At 38.1% G+C, this 23454-nt stretch overlaps 3 protein-coding genes across 4 annotated transcripts; all 3 read right to left on the reverse strand.

The window, feature by feature from the left end:
- Window positions 1–421: 421 nt before the first annotated feature.
- LOC122278410 (putative F-box/LRR-repeat protein 23) lies at window positions 422–1984 on the reverse strand. The gene is made up of 2 exons (XM_043088601.1): window positions 1647–1984; window positions 422–959 (listed from the first exon to the last, which is right to left on the reverse strand). The coding sequence occupies exons 1-2, from the start codon at window positions 1982–1984 to the stop codon at window positions 422–424; spliced, it is 876 nt and encodes a 291-aa protein (XP_042944535.1).
- A 12766-nt stretch (window positions 1985–14750) lies between these two features.
- LOC122278411 (protein FAR-RED IMPAIRED RESPONSE 1-like) lies at window positions 14751–15620 on the reverse strand. Its single transcript, XM_043088602.1, has one exon. The coding sequence runs from the start codon at window positions 15618–15620 to the stop codon at window positions 14751–14753; it is 870 nt and encodes a 289-aa protein (XP_042944536.1).
- A 3106-nt stretch (window positions 15621–18726) lies between these two features.
- LOC122280149 (putative F-box/LRR-repeat protein 9) lies at window positions 18727–21454 on the reverse strand. 2 transcript variants are annotated; one of them, XM_043091149.1, is made up of 2 exons: window positions 21020–21454; window positions 18727–19450 (listed from the first exon to the last, which is right to left on the reverse strand). In XM_043091149.1, exons 1-2 carry the CDS (start codon window positions 21442–21444, stop codon window positions 18913–18915), a joined length of 963 nt encoding a protein of 320 aa, XP_042947083.1. In that variant the 5' UTR covers window positions 21445–21454; the 3' UTR covers window positions 18727–18912. The 2 variants fall into 2 exon arrangements, with proteins under 2 accessions (XP_042947083.1, XP_042947082.1); XM_043091148.1 differs by having other exon boundaries at window positions 21005–21453.
- Window positions 21455–23454: the final 2000 nt, after the last annotated feature.

Raw genomic sequence — 23454 nt, forward strand, 5'->3', positions numbered from 1 at the left:
TAAATAGCAAAAGCGTGTGAGCAGCACCAGATATATCAGAGATTCGATAAATACCTACATATATATCCTTCATTAGTCCTAAAACATGTTCTCTATAACATTTCATGAATTGCAACATTAGTAAATAATTGATCTACAAGTAAAGCAAATCAAATCATCTCTAACCACTTAATTTCACATGATCATCGCATGGATGATGATAAAAGGAATGATACGGTACGATTACTCATTATATAAAGCATTCTCTTAGTAATATCAATAAGAAGTGGAAAACATTACCAGTAGTCAATAGTTAGTTAATAGCAGCACAAAGCTCACTCAAAAATCAAGAAATTACAGCACACCTATATATATACGTACGTACAAGCAACTAATTTAAACTAAACAAATGCAAATATTACACAAAGCAATTAAGTACTACTCAATCTTCTATATATTCAAGCCCAAAATTTTCATAGTCGTTGTCGTCTTGATCGTAATATCCACTATTTATCAGTATTTTCTCAAATTCATGGTCACTGAAGTAATGAAACCGCAAGTTCTTGATCCGTTCAGAACATTTTCTTCCAAAATTCCCTTCCATAGAGACATGACGACAACACCAAAGTTCCAGTGATTGAACGTGAGGACAACCATCAAGTATGGCCTGCAAACCATCATTAGTCAGCCTATTCCCAACAAGGAGGAGGCTGACCAATCCGGGCATATTCTCTGCCATAGCAACTGCCCAAAGATCACACCCCTTGAAAGGATCTCTCCAATAAACCTCACTTCTCAATTTGAGTGATTTCAAATGGGGACAACTTCGGCCCACAGCTTCCAGAATTTTTTCAGTGTTCCAAGAACAGTATGAAAGTTCAAGCTCCTCCAATAATGGAATATTTGCAACAGCCTCACTCCATTCCTTATCTGAAATAATGGAGCACCTTGCAACTTCAAGGTATCTGAGCCTACTTGAACTGTGAAAATGACATAAAAGCGCATATATAAAATTCAACTCATGTATCAGAGACACAGACTAGCTAACAGGGTCTCAAGAAACTTTTTCTAATATATATATGTGTATATGTGTGTGTGTGTGTGTGTGTGTGTGTGTGTGTGTGTGTGTGTGTGTCATTGGGGCCTATATTTCTACGAGGCTTGGGTTTCAATGCTGTCTATTTTAGACTACGCAGAAAAGAAAAGAAAACTCATGGAACTTAAACAGTCAAAAGATAAAGTTGGACCAAAGCACAAAGCAAAATTGACTTTTGTCATGCATACCGTCAAATAATAATTTGCTCCAATAACAATAAAAACACTAGCTAGCTTGTCGTCTTCATGATCGACAACCTTCCAAATCTTTATAACTTCATGGTGCCAGAAATTTGATTAGAGATGACACATTAATTTGCAAGCGGCCGGGGTCCCAATTAACCAACTCTAGCCTCAAGCTTCAGATTTTAATAACCAAAACACATTATATCTTTAGCAATATTGCACCAGAAAGGAAATTGACAAAACTTTTAACAGCCACCTAGCTAGACTCTTCTCAACACGTTATGCCACAAAATCCTTCGACATCAAAACACAAATCATGTGTGTGTATATATATATGCTATATATGGTGGAAAAGATCATAAAAACAAAATAAACTACGTGCGTACCTCTCAGTGATGTACTTGAGGAGACCGTCCATGCAAAACCAACCAACTTTAATCCCCACCAATTGGCTGCAACTGCGATCAACAGCGTGGCGACACATCTGCTCAAGGTCGTAGGGAATGCTCCATAGGTTCCGGACGTAGCCCGTGTTGATCATGCGCCACATGGAGGGGTCCTTGCAGATGCTACGCCATAGCAAGCACACCTTCTGAGCGCTTGTCAGGATCTCTATGACGCCAAGCCTCTTAAGGATTGAGGCCGTCACCTCCCGGGGAAGATCCAGCCAATTCCGGTACTGGTCAGCGGATCGAAGAGGAGGAGGGGGAAGAAGAGAGTCCATTATGAGAGGTATTTCTTTCTAAGTAAGTTGGGTACATGAGGTTTTCCTAGAAGTGATGTAAGGGCAACTAGGAGGTTTGTTTTTTTTTTTTTTTTGATAGAAACATAACAATATCATTGAATAGAAACAATTACAAATAATTATCAAATCATAAGGCTTGAGAAAGACAGTCTGGAATACTATCCCACCACATCTTCATATCTTCCACACGCCAAGCATATCTAGCAAGTGAATGTGTTGCCATGTTACCTTCTCTATACACATGAGTAAAAGAAACAGTATGAAAAAGACTAGCTAGACGCTGCACTTATGAGAACAGGTTGCCAAGCAGTGAATTAAGCATAGAATTGCGTTGTAAAGCTTTGACTAAAAGCAAACAGTCACTCTCCACGACAAGATGTGAGATTCCCATTGTAGAACACAACTGTAACCTGCGGAATATAGCTAACAATTCCACAGCTTCCGGGTCAATCACATCTGATTCTAGTTTAGAAGCAGCCATGAGTATCTTACCAGCAGAATCACAAAGAAGGACCCCAATACCAGCCTTGTGAATATCTAAAAACAGGGCACCATTAGTGTTGAGTTTAAGAACCCCAGAAGGAAGAGGCTGCCAACAGAAATGATGTCGGATTTGGGGCTGAGATTTAAGAGCAACCAATTTATAACTCTGCAACAGGCCCAAAGAATGAGAAATAACATGACTGGGACTCAAACAAACATGGTCAAACTCCCATTTGTTATGCCTAAACCAGAAAGCCAAGGCAATGCAAAAAAAAAACAGCCAGAGAATTAACATGTTGAGCCTCAGCAACAGACAAAGCCAAATCTGTAAAACTAGTTGGTGAAAAAGTTGCCAAAGAAGGAAAGAACTGGGTCCATGAAGACCGAATCTGGGCACAACCAAATAAAGCATATAATAAATCTTCATCAGAGTGGGTACAGAAATTACAAGGTGCAGCAGGGATCACATGTTTTTTCAACAAATTAGCCTTTGAAGGTAAACTGTCCTTACAAGCCCTCCAAGCAAAGATTTTAATTTTATTAGGAACAAGAAGTCTCCACAAAGCTTTCCATAAACGTGTATAACGCCCCATTGAGGAGCATTCAGCTGTATTAACACAAGACTTGTTCATAATCAATTTATAGCAACTTTTAACAGAGAAAAGACTACTTCGCTCTGGACCCCAAATCAGCTTATCAGCAGTACCCGGAGGGAAAATCATGACCTTCATTATATCAGCCACTACCATTGGATTAAAGAGAGATCTAAGCTTGGACAAATCCCACCCCCTAGCATTTCCAAGAAACAGAGAAGCCACAACATCAGAATTCAAATGCATAGCAGAATCCAGCTCACCACTCAAAGACCTATGTCCCGGGACCCAAGGATCCTGCCACACCTTAATAGTCTGCCTATCACCAAGCCGCCAAGAGCAACCCTCCCATAACCACCGCTTCCCCTCCCAAATGCCCCGCCATGTATAAGAAGGACAATGCCCCAAACTCGAGTCCAAAAAAGTCGATTGAGAGAAATATCGAGCTTTAAGAAGCTTGTACAGCACCGAGTTCTCATTTTGAATCAGCCGCCACCCTTGCTTAGCGAGAAGAGCAAGATTAAATCTTCGAAGATCCTTAAAGCCCAACCCTCCCTCCTCTACTCTTTCCTGCACACATATGTTGCCAACTTATCCAATGAATTCGACGCTCCTCCCGTTTTTGTCCCCACCAAAATCTGGCCATTAAAGCCTCTAAATCTGAACAAAAACTAGCAGGCAATAGGAAACAACTCATGGAATAAGTTGGGATCGAAAGAGCAACAACTTTTAATAAGATCTCCTTACCCCCTTGGGACAACAATTTTTCCTTCCAACTTTGTAACTTTTGCCAAACACACTGCTTGATATTTTGAAAAGCCCGAGATTTTGATCGACCAACAATAGGGGGTAAGTCAAGGTACTTCTCATACTGCTAAATTTCACCATTGCCCCATAATAGGCGAATCTCTTCTTGAAGTTCCAGCCCCACATTACAACTAAAAACCATAGATGTTTTCTCCTTGTTAATTTTCTATCCTGAACAGCTTTTGTAGACTTCTAATACATCTTGCACCCTTCTATTTTCAGCCACAGAAGCCTTACAAAAAATAACACTATCATCCACGAAAAGCAAATGATTAATAGTTGGGGCATTTCTACAAATTTTCAGGCCAGAAATTTCCCATCGTAGACCAGCCTGATTTAACAAACAAGAGAGCCCCTCCATACAAAACAGAAAGAGATAGGGGGACAAAGGGTCCCCTTGTCTCAACCCCCGAGTGGATAAAATTGGCCCTTTGGGTTCACCATTAACCAAAACTGAAAAAGATACTATTTGAACACAGAACATCACTAAAGAAATAAAACCCGACTCGAAGCCCAACATTTCCATCACCTTTTGAAGAAAACACCATTCCACCCGGTCATAGACCTTACTCATATCCAGTTTCAAAGACATATATCCTTGATTCCCACTCTTCTTGTGTTTAAGGAAATGTATTAACTCATAGGCAATTAATACATTATCCGTAATCAAATGACCCAGAACAAAAGCACTTTGAGACTCCCCAATAATACTAGGAAGCACATTCTTCAAACGGTTCGCAATAACTTTTGAAATAAGCTTATAGACCACATTACACAAACTAATTGGTCGATAATCAGCAACCACAGCAGAACATTTAGTCTTAGGAATAAGAGTGAGATACGTATGGTTAAGAGATGAAGGAAATGAACCTGAGTTTAGAGCCTGAAGTACCGCAGCCTGGATTAAAGGACCCACCACATGCCAATATTTCTGATAAAAGACCGGAGACATGCCATCCGGGCTAGGAGCCATAGAAGGGTTCATTTCAGATAATGCACCAACAATTTCAGCTTCAGTAAAATGCTGACTAAGATCCGCATTCATAGTGGAAGTGGCACAGCCCCGAAGACCTTCAAGAAAAGCTGCAAAGCTGCTAGGATGTGAACTAGCAAATAGAGACTGAAAGTAGTCTACCAACAGCTTATCGCTCAAAACACTCGAGCGCCAGATGCCCTCACCATCCTTTAAACGATCCAGCTTGTTCTTCCACAGTCGCTGTGAAGCCTTCATATGAAAATACTTGGAATTTTTGTCACCATGCTTAAGCCATAACGCTTTTGAGCATTGCCTCCACATCACTTCATCCCGTTCTAACCATTTGTGAAATTCCTCTCGAGCCTGATTATGTTCCGGAATAAATTCCCCAATAGGATCATAATTAAAAAGCAGTTCCAAGTGTTTGCGAGCCCGGGTTAGTTGCTGCTGCACATTGCCAAAACAGGATTTATTCCAAGCATCCAAACAAGTACCACAGTCCTTGATATGAGATATAACCGCATCCATATTATGGCTGCTTGCTCCACATGCCTTCTCACCAACCCACATCTCCTTAAAACGAAATTGTCTTTTAACCCGAGATGGAACCCCCTCCCCTGTAGTATTAACCCAGATTGGAACTTGGTCAGAATAGGCCACCACACCATGGACAACCACATCATTTGGGAAAAAACCCAACCATGACTGATTTACCACAGCTCAATCTAAACGTTCATTAGTACAAAGAGACCCGCCCCACCGGTTGGACCATGTAAAACGATTACCTCTGAATCCCAAATCCCGTAAACAACAGTCATTAAGAGCCTCCCTAAAAGCTGAGATTTGCCATTCCATCCTAGGCCGTCCTCCACACTTCTCATTAAGGTGCAAGATTTCGTTAAAATCACCAAATACAACCCAAGCCTCACCCCGATTGCGACCTAAATGTCGTAGCATATCCCATGTTCGATAACGTTGACCCACTTTCGGATAACCATAAATACCCGTAAGAAACCACACTCCATCAACAGAAGTATCCTCAACAGCCGCATCAATATGACACTTTGAGCAGCTAAGAATCGAAAGAGACAAGTCCCAACCCCACAACATAGCTAGACCCCCTTTTCCACCAATACAATCAACGACCAGACAATTAACAAAACCAAGTTTGAATTTACATACCTCGAATTCGTGAGCTTTGAACCGCGTTTCCTGTAAAAACAGGACATCGAGAGCTTCCCTCCGCACCAAGTCACAAAGGGATCGAATGCCCCGTGGGTTCCCAAGCCCATGGGCATTCCAGCTTAAGAGTTTCATGGGGCGCGGTGATGCTGGTCCACAGCCACCGCCGATACAGATGGAACCATAGGAAGCTCTGCCGTTGGGGAAACACCAGTAGAGTGCCCACGCTTCCGGGGAGTACCATCACTGCCTCCATCAACACAGGGGGATTTTCGCTTATTAGAACTTGGAAAAGCCTTTGCCTCCAGAGGAGCCGAAGAAATATAGCCTGTAATGGACAAGATCCTCTTCCATTTCTTGCTAGAATACCCATCCGGTCCGTCCGCCTTCACAGAAATAGGACGAGCAGAAACTGAAGGGGAAAGAGGCGAGACATCTGGGTTGTGCCCCTTCTCAGTGCCCAATTGAGGACTTTGCTCCTCAAGAGAAACTCCAGTACCACGACTCGGCCCAGCAGAAAGCGAGACAGAAACATCACGCTGTATGGAAAGGCCCGGGAGGGGCACTTGTGCGTGCGGGCCTGGAGCAGGCCCATCCTCTAACCCAAGCTGATCTAGCCCAACCACCTTAGCTGGCCCATTCGGTGACAAAGGAATGGTTGGAAGAACTATCTCCGTGGGAACCGCTGCAGCAACTGTCCCTAACTGCTCACCGTTATCCACAACCGTGTCAACCAGAGTCGCCAAACCGTCGAAAACTGTCACGACAACATTGTCTGTCATCCCACAACCCTCTAAGCCTGAGCCATCCCGAGGATGAGAGCGACGACCCGTACGGGAAGTGTCCCTTTTATCCCAAGAACGAAAGTCATGAAAGGAGTCACCATAGCTAGTAGCCCGCAGCCATGTCCCATACGACATTGTGAGATCATGACCAGCCTGAACAGTAGCCTTCCAAGAGGCACACTCTCTGTCGCCATGGCCCAGAAGGCCACAAAAATAACAGAAAATTCCTAAGCGTTCATAACTAAAGTGAACCCAACAGGAGGTGGCAATCCCCAGTGCAAGTCGCGTTCCACGTAAAAGAGGCTTTGACACATCCAACGTAACACGAACACGAAGGAACTCGTCCCAAGCCAACTCCCCAGCCTCCAAATCAACCTCCTCAACCCGGCCAAGTTTCTGACCAATTAGAGTTCCAACCCGAACATTACGAGCCCTTAGAGGAAGGTCATGAAACCTTACCCAAAATGAGGCGTCTCGAAACTTAATTTGATGCACCTGTTTATTGCCATCAACTTCCTGCACTAATACTAAGTGCTTATCAAAAGACTACGGGCCCTCACGCAACACTAGCTCCTTATCACGCAGATCATCGAATTCAGCAAAGAAAAGATTGACATTAAGATCCCGAAAGCACACGCCACGCACCGCTCGCCACGCTCGCTTCATAGTTAACTTGAAAGCCTCCCGGTTAAAGTGTTTTTCAGTAAAAAGAGTAAGAAGCAACCCCTTACCCTAAACCAAAGAAATGTCTTCCAAGTCGCCAGTGTCCACCAAAATCGCCTCCAAGTCGCCAGTGTACACCAAAACCGCCTCCTCCTCCTGTTCAGGCAAAGATAATCTTTGATATAACCCATCCAAATCATCCGTCATAGCAATACACAGATCAAACAACTAAGAGCAACAAAGAAAAAACCACCAGGACTGCACAAAGGCAGAGAGAAAAAACCTCTACTCCGACCGAGAGAGGATGTCTGATATTATATGCATGATAATTAAGGCATCTACAATTTTTTTATATAATTTTGAGAATAATATGTAAAATTAAAATATTCAAACCAGGACAATTTTAATATTTTTAACTACGTGTGACTGTAACATTGTTAAGATTTATAAATTGGTCGGCATGCATTTGGGTGGTAGCTTAACGATTTTTTAGAGCAACTTCCCCGTCTAAATTGTTTTTCTAATTCCAAAGTTTCACTGTTATTTACAAAACCATAATATATATATTTTATATATTATATATATATTATGGTTTTGTAAATAATAGTGAAATAGTTTGAATCAAAGTATTTATTGGGTTTGGAAGAAAAAAGAGAAAGAAATTGAATAAAAATATTATAAAATTAAAATATAATTTATTTAATATTATTTTTATTTTGTGATTTGAAAAAATTAAATTATTTTTTTTGTTTTATATGAAGTTTGAAAAAGTCGTAATAATTAATGATGATTAGATGATAAAGTAAAAAAAAAAAATTAAAAAATACTTGTGCTCTAATAGTGTCTAGATATTGAGATGATATAAAATCCGATGGAATGAAACCAACTACCTATTCAAACGGGAACTTACACTTTTCTTCCCTTTAATTTTTTATAGGTGAAAAAATGGGGTTTTAAATTTTTAATGAAAAATCTATTTTTAAAATTAAATTTTTAATTTTTTCTTTCTATTTCTATTTCTTTCTTGTTTAAATAGAAAGAAAAAAATATTTTTAATTTTTTATTTTAGATCACTAAATTTCTTTACCTAAAAACTCTTAAAGTTTCATATTTATATAAGAAAGTTTACACATTACGTACGTGAGTATATAATATATTAGATTTATTTTATATATAAAAAAAATACAAATGTTTTGTGATCTGAATGTTTTTTTTATTATTATTATTATTTAGTGATTAGTGAAATATTTTTTAGTGATTTTTTGAATTTTTTTTTATTTTTAAAAAATATTTAAAAATATAAAAAAATAAATGAAAAACAAAAAAAAAAAGATTTATTGGGTTCACGGCCACATCCACTACTCAAAGAAAAACTCTGGATGCAATTGTGTTGAGCAGTCGATGTGCAAACGGCTTCGCTGACGTGGATAAAATGAAAACGCTCCGTTTTGGTTTTTAAAGTCAGAAGCCCCTCGATTCAATTGCCTTCCTTCAAGTCCTCGATGCAATCGTCTTCATTTAATTTTTTGTTTCCCTCTCGTCTTCATTTAATTTCCCTCTCGTCTTCCCCGTGATAACAGCTCATCGTCTTCCCCAAATGCTCGAAACGTCCCTCGATTCCTTTCCCTCCTCAGAAGCCTAGAAGCCTCAACATTCCTTTCCCTCCTCTCTCGTCTTCCCCAAATGAACGAAACGCAGGATTCTGAATCAGTCCCACCCATGCCCAGAAGCCCTCGATTGAAATGCCCTCCTGTCTCGTCTTCCCCAAACTGTCGAAACCCTCGATAAAATTTCAGTCCCTCAGAAGCCCAGAAGCCCTCGAGTCATCTAACTCCTCTCATCGTCTTCCCCAGATTCCAAACCCTAGATTTGTTTCCCTCCTCTCATCGTCTTCCCCAAATTCCAAACCCTAGATTTGTTTCCCTCCTCTCATCGTCTTCCCCAAATGCGAAACCCTAAATGCCTCTCATCGAATTGACGAAACCCTCGATTGAGTCCCTCTAATCGTCTTCCTTCCATCTCCCCCGATTCAGTCCATCTCAATCGTCTTCCCAAAGCCTCGAGTCAGTCAGTCCCTCTAATCATCTTCCCTCTCCCTCGATTCCGTCCCTCTCATCGTATTTCCCTCTCCATCTCTCTGTCTCTCTTCTTCTCTCATTCCATTGCTCGAGTACATCATGATCTCATTCCTTTCGTAGTCTCAAAGGTGACCGAACCAAAAAATTTGCAAAACCCTAACCCTAATCAGCCTAGACCTAACCCTAACCATTTTCAAAACCCTAAGTCATCATCCCAAACCGAAACCCTAGCCCTGTTTATACCTAGATATAACCTTAACTTTTCATCCCGAAACTGACAATCAGTCGGCCGTGTCCAGGTTATTTCATATCATATTTTTAAATTACTGTATTTGTATGATTGGATTTCTGTATTTTAGGATATTTTTAGTTTTGTATTTCTGTAGTTTCTGCGAAGCATAATATTCTGTAATGAATATTGGGAGTTGATAAAAGAAATCTGTTATGAAATCTGTTATGTTTATAAAAGAAATACTTGAATATCCACTATTTTTAGTATTTGTATGATTGGATTTCTGTATTTTAGGATATTTTTAGTTTTGTATTTCTGTAGTTTCTGCGAAGCATAATATTCTATAATGAATCCGGGGGATGATAAAAGAAATCTGTTATGAAATCTGTTATGTTTATAAAAGAAATACTTGTCAAAAAATGTTTTTAAAATAAATATGTTTTTGGTCCGGGTGGTATGTTTTTGTTGATCAGTAATGTAAATGGTGGATGGAGAGGTACACACACACATGCTTACAACCTAGCCACCTAACATTAAATTTATTTGGCTCAGCTTCTTGATTTATGCGTCTGAGTACTGAGAAAAAGCTGGCTGTTGATAGGTTAGCAATAAATATCTGATGGACACAACCTTCTTCCTCATATTTGATTGTATCAGTTGGGATTGGGCACCATATATGCTACCCAAATCCTGTGCCTCATATCCTTGTTTCACTTAACCCATTTATAATTGGGATTGACATACTGCTTTTAATGCCTTGTTTCACCTAACTGTTTGCAATTGGGATTGACTTATATCACTGTTAACCCTGTTTCACTTAACTGTTTTCAATTGTGATTGACATACTGCTTGTGTATTATTCTATTTCACTTAACTGTTTTGTGTTGGGATTGACTTACATCTGAAATAACCCTGTTTCACTTAACTGTTTTCAACTGTGATTGACATACTGCTTGTGTATTATGCTGTTTCACTTAACTGTTTTCAATTGAGATTGGAAAACTGCTTGTAATGCCCTGTTTCACCTAACTGTTTTCAATTGGGATTGACATGTATCTCCTAGAACCTGTTTCACTTAACTGTTTGTTTTTGTTTCACTTAACTGTTTTCAATTGGGATTGACATATATCAAATTGACATACTGTAGACACTTTACTGTTTTCAATTGGGGACCCGTGATTGACATACTACTTATAAGGCCCTGTTTCTCAAAACTGTTTTCAATTGGGATTGACATTATGCCCTTATTATACACGTCTTTTTACTTAACTATTTTCAATTGGGATTGACATATATCTGTTTTTATACCCATTGTTTTACTTAACTGTTTTCAATTGGGATTGACATATATTCCTGTAACTTGTTTATGAAATGCCATAGCTGCTGTGTATATATCTGAGACCAAATTTATCCCAATACTGCCTTATATATAGTGATAACCTGTTTATTAAATGCCATATACTGATTTGAATGCTCGTTTTACTACAATATCCATGATAGCAAATGAGTTCTGCTTCTCATTCCGGATCAAGTTTGGAGAGACCACTTTGCTATTGTGGCTCCCAAGCGAAGCTACGGATTTCTGGAAAAGCAAACTCTTTTGGTAGAAGATTTTTCAATTGTCCAAACTATAAGATGAAAAAACAATGTGACTTTTTCGAGTGGATTGATATTCAAAGTGAGCAGAACAGTTGCTGTAAGATGACGTTGGAGCTAGCTGAACGGAGGCACGACAGGGTACTTCAATCGCGGCTATGCAGCGAGGAAGCGAAATATGTCGCATTGGAGAAGAAGTACAAGGGAGTCGTCAATTTGCTGGGATTGACATGGTTTTTCATAGTAACTTTTTGTGTTGTACTTTTAGTGTATCCAGTGTCTTGTAACCTATCTCAACCAATGCTACGACTGATGTAGCCCTTTTTTGGCCTGTTTGAATGTGACTGTATCAGTTGGAATGTATTGGTCGACTTGTGTCATATGTAAAACCGAACTGGACTTTTGGGTTTGTTTTTGAAAAGGGTACTTCATGAGCCTTTCTCAAGTTGGTCATTTTGGCCTCATTTGTATGACTGTAATGAGGAATTCCTGTATATATGTTGCTCGTTGTCTTAGTAATTTGTGATTTGTATTGCAAAGAACAATTTGGAGGAACTTGAAATAAAGAAACTGTTTTTATTTGTATGTTCTAACTTCTGCCCAGCAACTTGTATGAATTAATGCTCTTAATAAACTGTTTCATTATTTCAGTTATAATAGCTTGGTCATTTCCAGATGTTTGTTTTACTTTCAGCTGGTATGCCATTAATCTGGCCACTAACGTTAAGTAGTTAGAACATTGCAGAGACCAAATGACCACACTAGTCTGGCCAATTTAGCCTTTTTGAGCCATACACGCCTGAACTTAAATACACCCTGTTACTGCGTCAAATTCCAGCCCACGTGAACTACCATTACACCATCCCGATTGACACAAATTCCGGTAACCAATACATGACCTGCTTATAATCCGGCCACATCAAACACAAATAGAATGGTGAATACTTTTCACCATCAACACCTAAATAAACCATGAATACTTTTCAACGTCAACACCTCAATAAAACATAGCTTTCAAACGAATCATGTGTCTAGCCTCATTCATGAGCCACATTGGCAACCATTGCCAAAATTTACAAGAAATGAATTACAACATAAATTTTCAAAATTTACAAAAATACAAAAATATGCCCTGGCCTGTTTTGAATAGCTTTTCCACCAACTTATCCTGTTTTCCACATACATAATTACAGTGCTTTTCTTTACAAAAAAAACTTCCAACAATTTTTAAGGGCTACGCATCAAAGATATCTAATATACCCTTTCTTCTGACCCATCTCCACCCATCTCCACCCAATGAGTGCTGATTGTGCGCCATCCAATCATAAAATATCTGATAGCAAAAATGTGAGAAAATATTCAGTCATCTCCAATAAATATTAGAATCTAATATATGCATGTATATCCATCTTACACTTTCTGGACTATCAATAAAGGGATGAGATTGCTCGGGTCCACTACTGTTAAAAGGTGAGCTGTCTCGAACTCTCTGTTTATTTTCAAACAAATCCTATCAGATTACAAATATTGAAACCCGTATCAAACCATAGCTTTTATAAGAACAATCGGTCTAATACCTGCACTTGGCCAGGATTGACACAAATATCTACTCCCGATGGCCCAAATAAATTCCTGCGCGTGTCCAGTGCTGCAATATCTTCGTCATGAAATAAATTCATACACGTTCCAATGGATGATGTCTCTCTCTCATCTCGCTACCAATTAAGGAAATAAAAAACTGCTCTATTACATTATTTACAAAAATAAGACAATTCGTATAAACCCATGAGCGTATAAACCCGAACCTGTTTGCGTTTTCCTCCAACTTGTTGTTTGGCTTGTTTGGCTTTAACCTTCCGCATGTCTATCTCCATCCTAGATGCTCTTCTAAGAGATGGGGGTCTTCCCTTCCCTCTGACAATACGTGGACTTTTCACTTGTTGTGAACTACCAACTGCAGTATCCTGTGTCGTAAATACAGGTTCCGAACCTTTTTAGGCCAAAGAACATGTTAGATAGGACATAAATACACAAGCAATAGTTAATGGATTTTATAACTTCCATTATTGTAGTAAATACACAAGAAATAGGTTTGTCGCTTTCGAACCTGTCTCGGCCATAGCCAAGGGGCGTTGGTATTGACGATATAATCCAGTCATCTCATTTATCCTCTTCTTTGCATCTTCAAATTGCTCATTAGAATCCACAGCATAATCTATCATCTCGTAGCACATATTCAGAAGAATTGTGTGTCTATTACCATTTGGCCTCTGATCCCCTGCATCGTAGCTACTTCGGATTGACGTGTATCTCCTCTTGATGTCCTTCCTCCATCGGTCCAAAATGTACTGGTTTGGCAATGATTTTATACCCGTTGTTTTGAATACAGCCAGGATATGTCTACACAGTATCCCCCTCATCTGAAATAACCCACATGAGCACTTTGCATTGCAGTCATCCACATTAAAATCCACTGAATATGTAACCTGTTTTGTGAACTCCTGAATACGAACTTCATCCTCTAATACATAAGTGCTAGTTACGCCATCAGAATTGTGTAGCTTAATTTCCAAATCAAGCATGCCTATGACTTGCTGTTGAACTTCCTTAAATTTAGCATTGGTGTACAAGGATTGAAATTTCTTCTCAATTGGGGATCTAGATACGCAGGGAATGGTGCCGCTAAATGACTGGAATTCCGCCTGATTTTCATTTTCAATTTTCTTCTTCAATGCATTGTCAAACTGGTCAACAAACTCCTTCAAGTTGGTCTTCGCATGGACGTAACCATCAAAAAAAGCATTCATACTCTCGCTTCGCTGTGTTGTACTCATTCCAGCCCAAAAGTGCTCTTTTAGGAAAACCGGTACCCAATGCTCACGCTCATTGTATAAACTTGTCAACCATGCATTCTCATGTAAGTCGTATGTGTTAATAAAACCGGCCCAACAGTTTTCAAACTCCTGAACAGTTTGTGTGTCGTACACACATTTCATCAGCTCGGTTTTCAGCCCACTTCTATAGGTGGCATACGATCCAAGCTTCTCGGGGACTTTCTTAAGTATATGCCAAAGGCAAAATCTATGTCGACTTTCAGGAAAGACAATAGCAATTGCATTTTTCATTGCTCTGTCTTGATCAGTGATAATTGCCTTTGGCGCTATTCCATCCATACACTGCAACCATGTTTGGAACAGCCATGTAAATGTCTCCGTGTCCTCATTGAAAATCAATCCAGCTGCTAACAGAATCGACTGCCCGTGATGGTTTACACCGACAAAAGGTGCAAAGGGCATCCCATACCTATTAGTCAGGTATGTGGTGTCGAATGTCACGACATTACCAAAATACTAATAAGCAGCCCGACTTCGTGGATCTGCCCAAAAAACATTTTTTAACCGCCCGTCATCGTCTAAATCCATCAACGCAAAAAAGCCGTTATTCTTGTACTGCATTCTCATAAAATAGTCACGAAGTGCTCCAGCACCACCTGCACCAAGTCGCAGATGACGGGCTTTGTCGATGTAATTGCGACAATCCTTTTCCAAAAAAGGGAGGTTCTCAAAGCCACCTGCGCCAACCACAAGAGATCCATAACTCTTGTTCATTCGGATGCCAGCTAAATCATTTGTGTCTAAGACTCTTTTAATAGTTTCACTAACTGCTCTATTGCATCGAAAGAAGCGGGATTTTTTAGGGCTGATTACATGATTATGTGTATTATTCACTGTTGTCAACCGCATCTTCCCCTCAATTCTTAGTGCATTAATCCGGGCCTTACAATCCGTCTTTCCCGTCGGACGTGGGTTTGCAGGATTAGAACTCTTAATCCGGGCCTTCCCTCCCCGTGCACAACCAAGAGTAACATATCTCACACCGTGATCGTCAGACCTCTCACTCCTTTGTGTCATCACCCCAAACCCACATCTTTTTGCATACTGCTTATAATAGCTCAACAGATCTTCAAACGAATTGAACTCCATCCCTGATTTTGGCTCTTCAAAAATATCATCACCATCTGACGATGTCACTACATGTGGTGTACCAGGGGAAACAGGTTCATTTACAGTCTCAACTGGTCTATCCAACAGTATTTCTTCATCAACTCTAGCGGCGGAAGTACATGGTGCTTCAGTTTCAAATGTGTCCGGTCTATCCTCTTCAGCAAATCTTGCGCTCGTCGCGGCGCTTGTACTCATAAATGGCCTTGGAGGTCCCATTCCATATTGAAATGCATATCCAACGTTTTGCTTCACAGGAAAGAAATAAAATATAAATAATATAAATTATAAATTCATGCAACTTGTAGGAAAAGCACCACAATGTTGCTTACGTGATAATTGCCATCTACATACGGCATGAAAGGTGGTGACCATGCAGGAACTGGTCCAAAATAACCATGCATGGGCGTTGGAAAGTTTTGTAGACTAATTTGACTGATACCCTAACATAAAAGAAATAATAATAATTAGGATGCTAAATAATTGAGTTGCATTGCATTAGGTTTTTAAATTATAAAATAACATACTGTGGTTGGGTGATTTGAGCTAAATGGTGTTAAGGTAGATGCTTGTTCTTCCGCTTTTCCCATGGCCTGTACAAGTTGTTCACTAATATGATCACATTTCATGAAGCAGTTGTGAACCAAGCATAATAAAACTTTACTGTTTTCATTTAAAAACAAATGACAATTACTAATCAATTATCACATCTTACATTTGGAGTTAAAACCTTCATGTTTCTCAGCCATGATTTTATTTTCTTATTACAAAACTTGTACATCACACCCTCAACATTTTCAATTTAAAGTAGAAAAATATGGCCAATTATAACAATAATAATAAATTCTCAATTATCATGAGTCTTGTAATTTATTTTTCCTTATGTCAAACAAAAATGCCGACAATTTTCACTTCAAACCCAAAAGGAAAAAACAAATTTGAGCCACATTGAAAGGGGACTTGATAATGGCATGTCCATAGCTGCATGGTGATTATACACAATTTGTTTCCAAATGTTTAAGTAGACTTATCACCATCAATTTTAAAATCCTCAACCATTAGCATTATGCAATTAGTTCAATTTATTGGTACAGTTTTAACCAATAAAAAACACTCGAAGGTATTTTTTTAACAACAATTCTACACTTGTATTCAATCTTTTGCACCAGAAAATTATTAAATTTTTCAATCATCTAACTAAACAACAACTGTAAACAACATTTTCTGAAAACATCTTTTTGTTCCTCATATTAATGCTCCAACATCTCACTTTACATTGTTAATGCAAATGCCACGACACAGACCCACATAGCCACATATATATCTACCGTCCATGAGTTCTGGACCGAAACTGAGCACGTTTCATGCAATTTATATACCAGGAAAATCAAACTTTTTTTCAAACATATGATGTTGGTTTTCCGATCGATGGTGGATAGAGAACCTGGCTGTGGTGGTGCCGACGGCAGCCTTAGATCATGACCCACGAAACGCAGCCCGACCCACGAACTGCCAACCCACGTCGCTGACCCACTGTCGCTGACCCGAGGTGATGGCCCACGAAGCTGACCCGAGGTGATGGCCCACGAAGCTGACCCGAGGTGATGGCCCACGGATCTGACTCAAACTCAGCCCACCAAGCTCACCCAAACAAGCCTCAGCCTTGACCCACCCAACGCAACCGGCCTGAACTAAACCCACCCAAGCAAAACAGAGGCCCAACGGTGCTTTCAACCGATCTGCACCCACGACGAACTGAAGAAGCCGGGATTGACAAAATGGGGGAAAGTTTCTCTTCGGTCTCAGTCGCACACCAGAAGCGGGAAAATATTTGCCGAAATGATGAATATCGATCAATTTCTTCCATTTTACTTCGGTCGTTTTTTTTTTTTTTCTCTCTCTCTCTCCGGCTGACGTGGCGTCAGGCCACGTCACCGATTGCATGGCGATTACATTTCCCGACTGAGTGTAGAATTGTTGCTACTCAAATAAAAAAAAAGTAGAAAGTAGAACATGAGGTGTCCCTCTTTCCGTACCAAGTGATGTGGAATTATCTCAGCAAAGGAAAAAGTTGACCAGCCTGCAGCCTCTGAAGATCATTTCCACGAGTAAAGAAAAAAGCACGACATTGCCGTTCAAGATTCCTTACGGCGATGCTAAGTAAAGAAAAAGGTATCTGATAGTTTGTGTTTTGAGTAGGGCTGAAAGTCGAACGGTCCGGACCGGAAAAACCGACCGGACCGGTCATTTTTGGACCGGACCGGACCGGACCGAATGAGTCCGGTCCGATCCCGGTCCAATTTTTAAGGGACCGAAGGTATTCGGTCCGGTCCGGTCCCGGTCCGGGGGTTTTTCACCCCGGACCGGACCGAATAGATTAAAAAAAAATATTATTATTTATATAATAGTTGAATTACTAATAGTCTAAATCATTGTAAGTCTATAACTATATTATATATATATTTAGTATCAATGTATTACTATATTCTTTAATATATAACTATTAACTATAATATATAGTACTAGTATAACCGATCAAAAAAAAATATAGTACTAGTATATATATTAATGTATTAACATATTATAAAAGTTATAGTATAAATTATAATATATCATATATTTGTAAATTTATAATAGTATTAGTATAGTTAACTTAATATGTAATATGTTAGCATTAAATCACTATAACTACATAGAATATTAGTAATAAGAGTATTACTATTATTTAATATAATATTACATATATTATCACTATCATTACATATATTTATTAGTTATAGTATTAGTACTAATAGACTAATAGTATTAGTTATTAATATTACATATAGTTACATATATTACTATTATTACTATTATTATTACATGATATAGTTACATATATAATTATCACTATTACTAATAGTAGTAGTGTATTACTAATATATATAATAGTATAGTATATGTATATATATTAAATATGTCACAATATAATTACATAAGTATTAAACAAAATGTCATTGAAAAAAAAAAAAAAAACTCATAGGATGGACCGAACGGACCGACCGGACCGGACCGGACCGAACGAAGTTCGGTCCGGTCCAGGGTGGGAAAACCCTGGACCGAATAGGTCCGGTCCGGTCCGTAAAACCTCCTCGGACCGGACCGGACCGGACCGAATTCACCCCTAGTTTTGAGTTCTGCAAGAAAAGTCACCGCCATTTTTTTCTTCTTTTTTTTTTTAGCCTTTTTTTAATTTCCTTAAATATTTTTAAAATTTTGTACAATATTACTTAAAAATATTTATTTAATTATTAAGTAAAAATAAATAAAATTGAGACCCATTATATAAAGCATTCTCTTAGTAATATCAATAAGAAGTGGAAAACATTACCAGTAGTAGTCAATAGTTAGTTAATAGCAGCACAAAGCTCACTCAAAAATCAAGAAATTACAGCACACCTATATATATACGTACGTACAAGCGACTAATTTAAACTAAACAAATGCAAATATTACACAAAGCAATTAAGTACTACCAATCGTTTGTATATTCAAGCCCAAAATTTTCACAGTCGTTGGTCTCGTCCTCATCATAATATCCACCATCTTCCAATATTTTCCGAAATTCTTGGTCGCTGAAATAATGAAACCGCAAGTTTTTGATCCGTTCAGAACATTTTCTTGCAAAATCCCCTTCCATAGAGACATGACGACAACGCAAAAGTTCCAATGATTGAAGGTGAGGACAACCATCAAGTATGGCCTGCAAACCATCATTAGTCAGCTTATTCCCAACAAGGAGGAGGCTGACTAATCCAGGCATGTTCTCTGAAATAGCAACCGCGGAAAGATCACAGCCTTTGAAAGGATCCCAACAAACCACACTTCTTATCAATGTGAGTGATTTCAAAATGGGACAACTGCGGCCGACAGCTTCCAGAAAATTTTCTGTCCCAAAGTATGCAAGTTCAAGCTTGTCCAATAATGGAATATTTGCAGCTGCCTCACTGAATCCCTTCGCCGAAATTTTATAGCATCCTGAAAGCCCAAGGTATCTGAGCTCACTTGAACTGTGAAAAATGCAATAAAATGGCATAACAAATGAGCCCCCATGCACAACATACATAGAATGTGAACTGATTCAGAGAACAAAGTTGTCAGCACGAATAATTTTTCTATGATATGCTTGTCATTGGGGTGTATATTTCTATGAGGGTTGGTTTGCATAAAATGCTGTCTATTTTAGACTCAATGCAGACAAAAAAAAAATATTCAAAGAGAAGAAATTAGCCCAATGTGTCGTGGGGAGCATTGTCCAAGCCAAGTCATGCACCAATTTAATTCATCCGCACTGCACAAAGCTTCGTCCATAGAGCCAGAAATTTATTTTAGGGGGGGCCAAACAAAACTAGAATAATATGCATAAAATATTTTTTATTCTACTTTTATACAATTTTTTTAAGATATATAATAATCTGATAAGAAGATTTACAATAAAAATAAAATACGTTTAACACAACTTATGTATTAAAAAAGTATTTGATATGTCAAAAATAATATATTATTGAAATAATATAAAGATATTCATACAAATATATTAAACAAAAGAAATATAGAGTATTTAAAATTGTAACTTGCGTTCTTTTAAACAAACAAAATCATCAAATATTGAATCTAAATCAAAATTCTTAACTATTGCTCTTTCAATATAGACAATGGAAAGATGTTAGAAATACTACTAGTTATAGTTAGAATTTTTTTGAATTTTATTTATAATAGAAATATGTATTTTATTTTATATGAGATGTGTTTTATTTATTTTATTTTTATATCATATTAAATTTTATGGAGGGGCAAAATAATTTTTAGAGGAGGGGCCAATACATGATAAATTAATATTATTTTATTAAATAAAAAAATTAACATATATATATTTTTGTCACCTATGCATTACTACTGAGAACTATGAGGCTATCAGAAGCAAGCCGAGACAGAGGAAAGGAGGGAAGACGTGCCCGTTAACCAAACAGAAACAAATCACCTAAGCCTCTTGAACATTTAAAATTCCAGGATGTGAACATGAAGAGGAAAACTCAAAACAGCCTCAAGACTCGTTCAGATCATTACATTATATATATTACAAACAAACGACATAAGTACATCAGAACACACCAAAATTAAACCAGAAAATCAGAACATATGTATTTAGAGTAGGTGTGCGCTTCTTTTGTCAGGATGGTGTAAAATGGCTTTTACACCTTCCAATCGCAACCATCATTTCATGATTCTACTAATTCTACGATAAATTAAATCATGCCGAATTAATTTTTTTAGAAAGTTTTCTAAATCTTATAAGACGTGAACCCCAACTTTCAAAAATCCAAATGTTAATTATTTTTAGGAGTTTCAAATTAGTGACCGTTCCGGCCGGCGGCCACCACTCTAAAAGATTGCCGGAGTTGGCGAGCAACCGGCCGTATCCGCCAACAATATTAGATTTTTAAAGTAATATATATATATATATATATATCTAAACTTGAATTTTCAAATCAAGGCCAAACAACAATATTGAAAAATAACATAAGAATTAAAATAAACATGAAGGTAAAAACAAAATATACTACCTCTCAGTGACGTACTTAAGGAGATCGTCGGTGCAAAAGGGGCCGAGTGTGATCCCCACCAACTGGCCACAACTGAGATCGATGGCGTGGCGACACATATCCTCGACGTCGTAGGGCATACTCCATGAGTCCAGGTAGGCCGCCATGAGGTCGTAGTCCCGGTAGGCCGCCATGTTGATGGTGCGCCACATGGAGGGACCCTTGCAGATTTTACGCCAGAGTAAGCACACCTTTTGCGCGCTCGTCAGGATCTCGATGACTCCAAGCCTTTTGAGGATAGACTCCGTCACTTCTTGGGGCAGATCCAGCCAATTCCTGTACTGCTCTTCAGGTAGAGGATGAGGTGGTGGAGGTGGAGGTGGCGCTGGAGGAGGAGGCTCCATTACTGCTAGAGGTTTTTCTTTCTGAAAAAGTTGGGGTTGTTTACTTAAAGTGATCATGCAGGGTGGGGGAGGAAGTGTTGTTTAAATAGAAGGAAAAATACTCCTAAGAGACACGTGGAAAAAAAAAATGAAAGAAAAATTATGTTCTTAATTTCGTGTATATTATTTGATTTTATGGAAGATAAATTTTAAAATTTAAATCTTATAAATTAATCAATTTTTATTATTTAAGTGATATATATAGTGTGTTTTAAATACTGACTTTTGAATAAAATGACTCCTAATCAAAATCAAAAGGAAATCTAGTTTTCTTGATGGTAGCTTATTTTATATATATATATATATATATTATTTTTCATTTGGCAAAGTATCAATAATACTTTTCAAGAGCAGGATTGGCTGATAATTACATAAAAGAAAGTGCCAAAGTGGGATAATTAAAGGTAAAGAGTATGCCATGTTATGCTATACATGCCACACGTATAATTATTCCTTTCGTTGGGGGAAAATCGGCCTTTTAAAAGAGGAATGGAAGTTATAAGGTATAAAGTGAAGGAAATAAATAAGAAAGAAAGAAAAAGTATATGCCGGAGACTGCGGAGGCCATGTTATGGAAAGGAAAAGGTGTTAAATAGTTCGCTGATTGAAAAGGGTGCTAAAGGAGACCTTGGTTTGGATAATAATTGGCTGCTTGAGTTTGATACAAAAATTGAATAATGTTATCTACAGTTACGTGGAGTGTGTAAGTAGCGTAAAGCCATTTTGAAAAAGTTTGGAATCAACTGTTAAAAAATTAATTTTTTTCATATGAGTTTCAAATTTATTCACTTTTTTCAAAGTAATTAACCAGTATTTGCATACTTACGACTGCAAGTATCATTTTTTTCTATAATTATATTATATTATATTATATGGTTAGTCTTCCCTCAAAACCACATTAATGCATAACTCAGACCAACCATCCATCATTCTTTTCCTACCAAACCATCTGTCTTGATGCATAACTCAGACCAACCAAGTGATACATCCCAATCCTAACCAACACTTCATCATAATCTAAACCATGTCTAATACATAATTTTAAGCCAACCTTGAGGTTTAAACATTGTGTACTCATATTCTGGACAGATTATCTATTACATATGGCATATCTGTCTAGCACATGTGTCTAACCAGCTTACACCTATACCTTATCCTTTCTATCACCTAAGATCAACTTATAATTCACTAAACATCTGCTTGTTTATATAACACAAGCTTTGTACACACCGACATTAACTCCAAACTCAAATCCATCAACGTAACACTTCACACAACCCGTCTAACTACATGGCATATATCGACACTTCACACGACTTACATGGTGTACAACTGCATCATGGTTACACCATATCAAATCGCTCTACACTGCACGTCAAGCTAGAGAGCTCATCCCAACACTTCAAGTGGCATCCTGCCACTTCACAAACTGCGTAGTGATCACATCACTACGTACAACACCGTCACATCACAAATCCACACCCAATCCCGTCACTTCATAGCATACAACCACATCACCAATCACATGACACGACACAACACTCTGTCGCTTCACACTACTTACAGCCATAACACAAACTGCATAGTAATGCCCAACACTTCAACTATATCGCCGCAAAATACACTTCACAATTACATGACCATGCCACAATTTTTTTAATTTTTATAAAAATTAAAAAAAAAAATCAATCTAATACATCATATTAAATCAAGTAAGTATATAAATTTATTTATATATAAATCAAACATTTTTCTTATTTTTATTGTAGTTATATTAATAATTTTATTTCTCATTTGGATAAGAACCAGTATACTTGAAGAGCAGGAATAGGTTGATCAAGGATAAGATAGCAGAATGCTATGGCGCCATGTGGCATGTTCAGCGTGTCTCACATAATTCCATGGATCGAGCTAGAAAATCGGCTATTTCCAAAGAAGAAAAAAAAATAAAAAGGGAAATTAAAAAAATAAAAATAGAAATGCTTTGTGATTGGAATTTTTTTTTTTTAATTTAGTTGTTAATGAAAT

The sequence above is a fragment of the Carya illinoinensis genome, chromosome 10 (assembly GCF_018687715.1).
Source record: "Carya illinoinensis cultivar Pawnee chromosome 10, C.illinoinensisPawnee_v1, whole genome shotgun sequence".
Classification (NCBI taxonomy): Eukaryota; Viridiplantae; Streptophyta; class Magnoliopsida; order Fagales; family Juglandaceae; genus Carya; species Carya illinoinensis.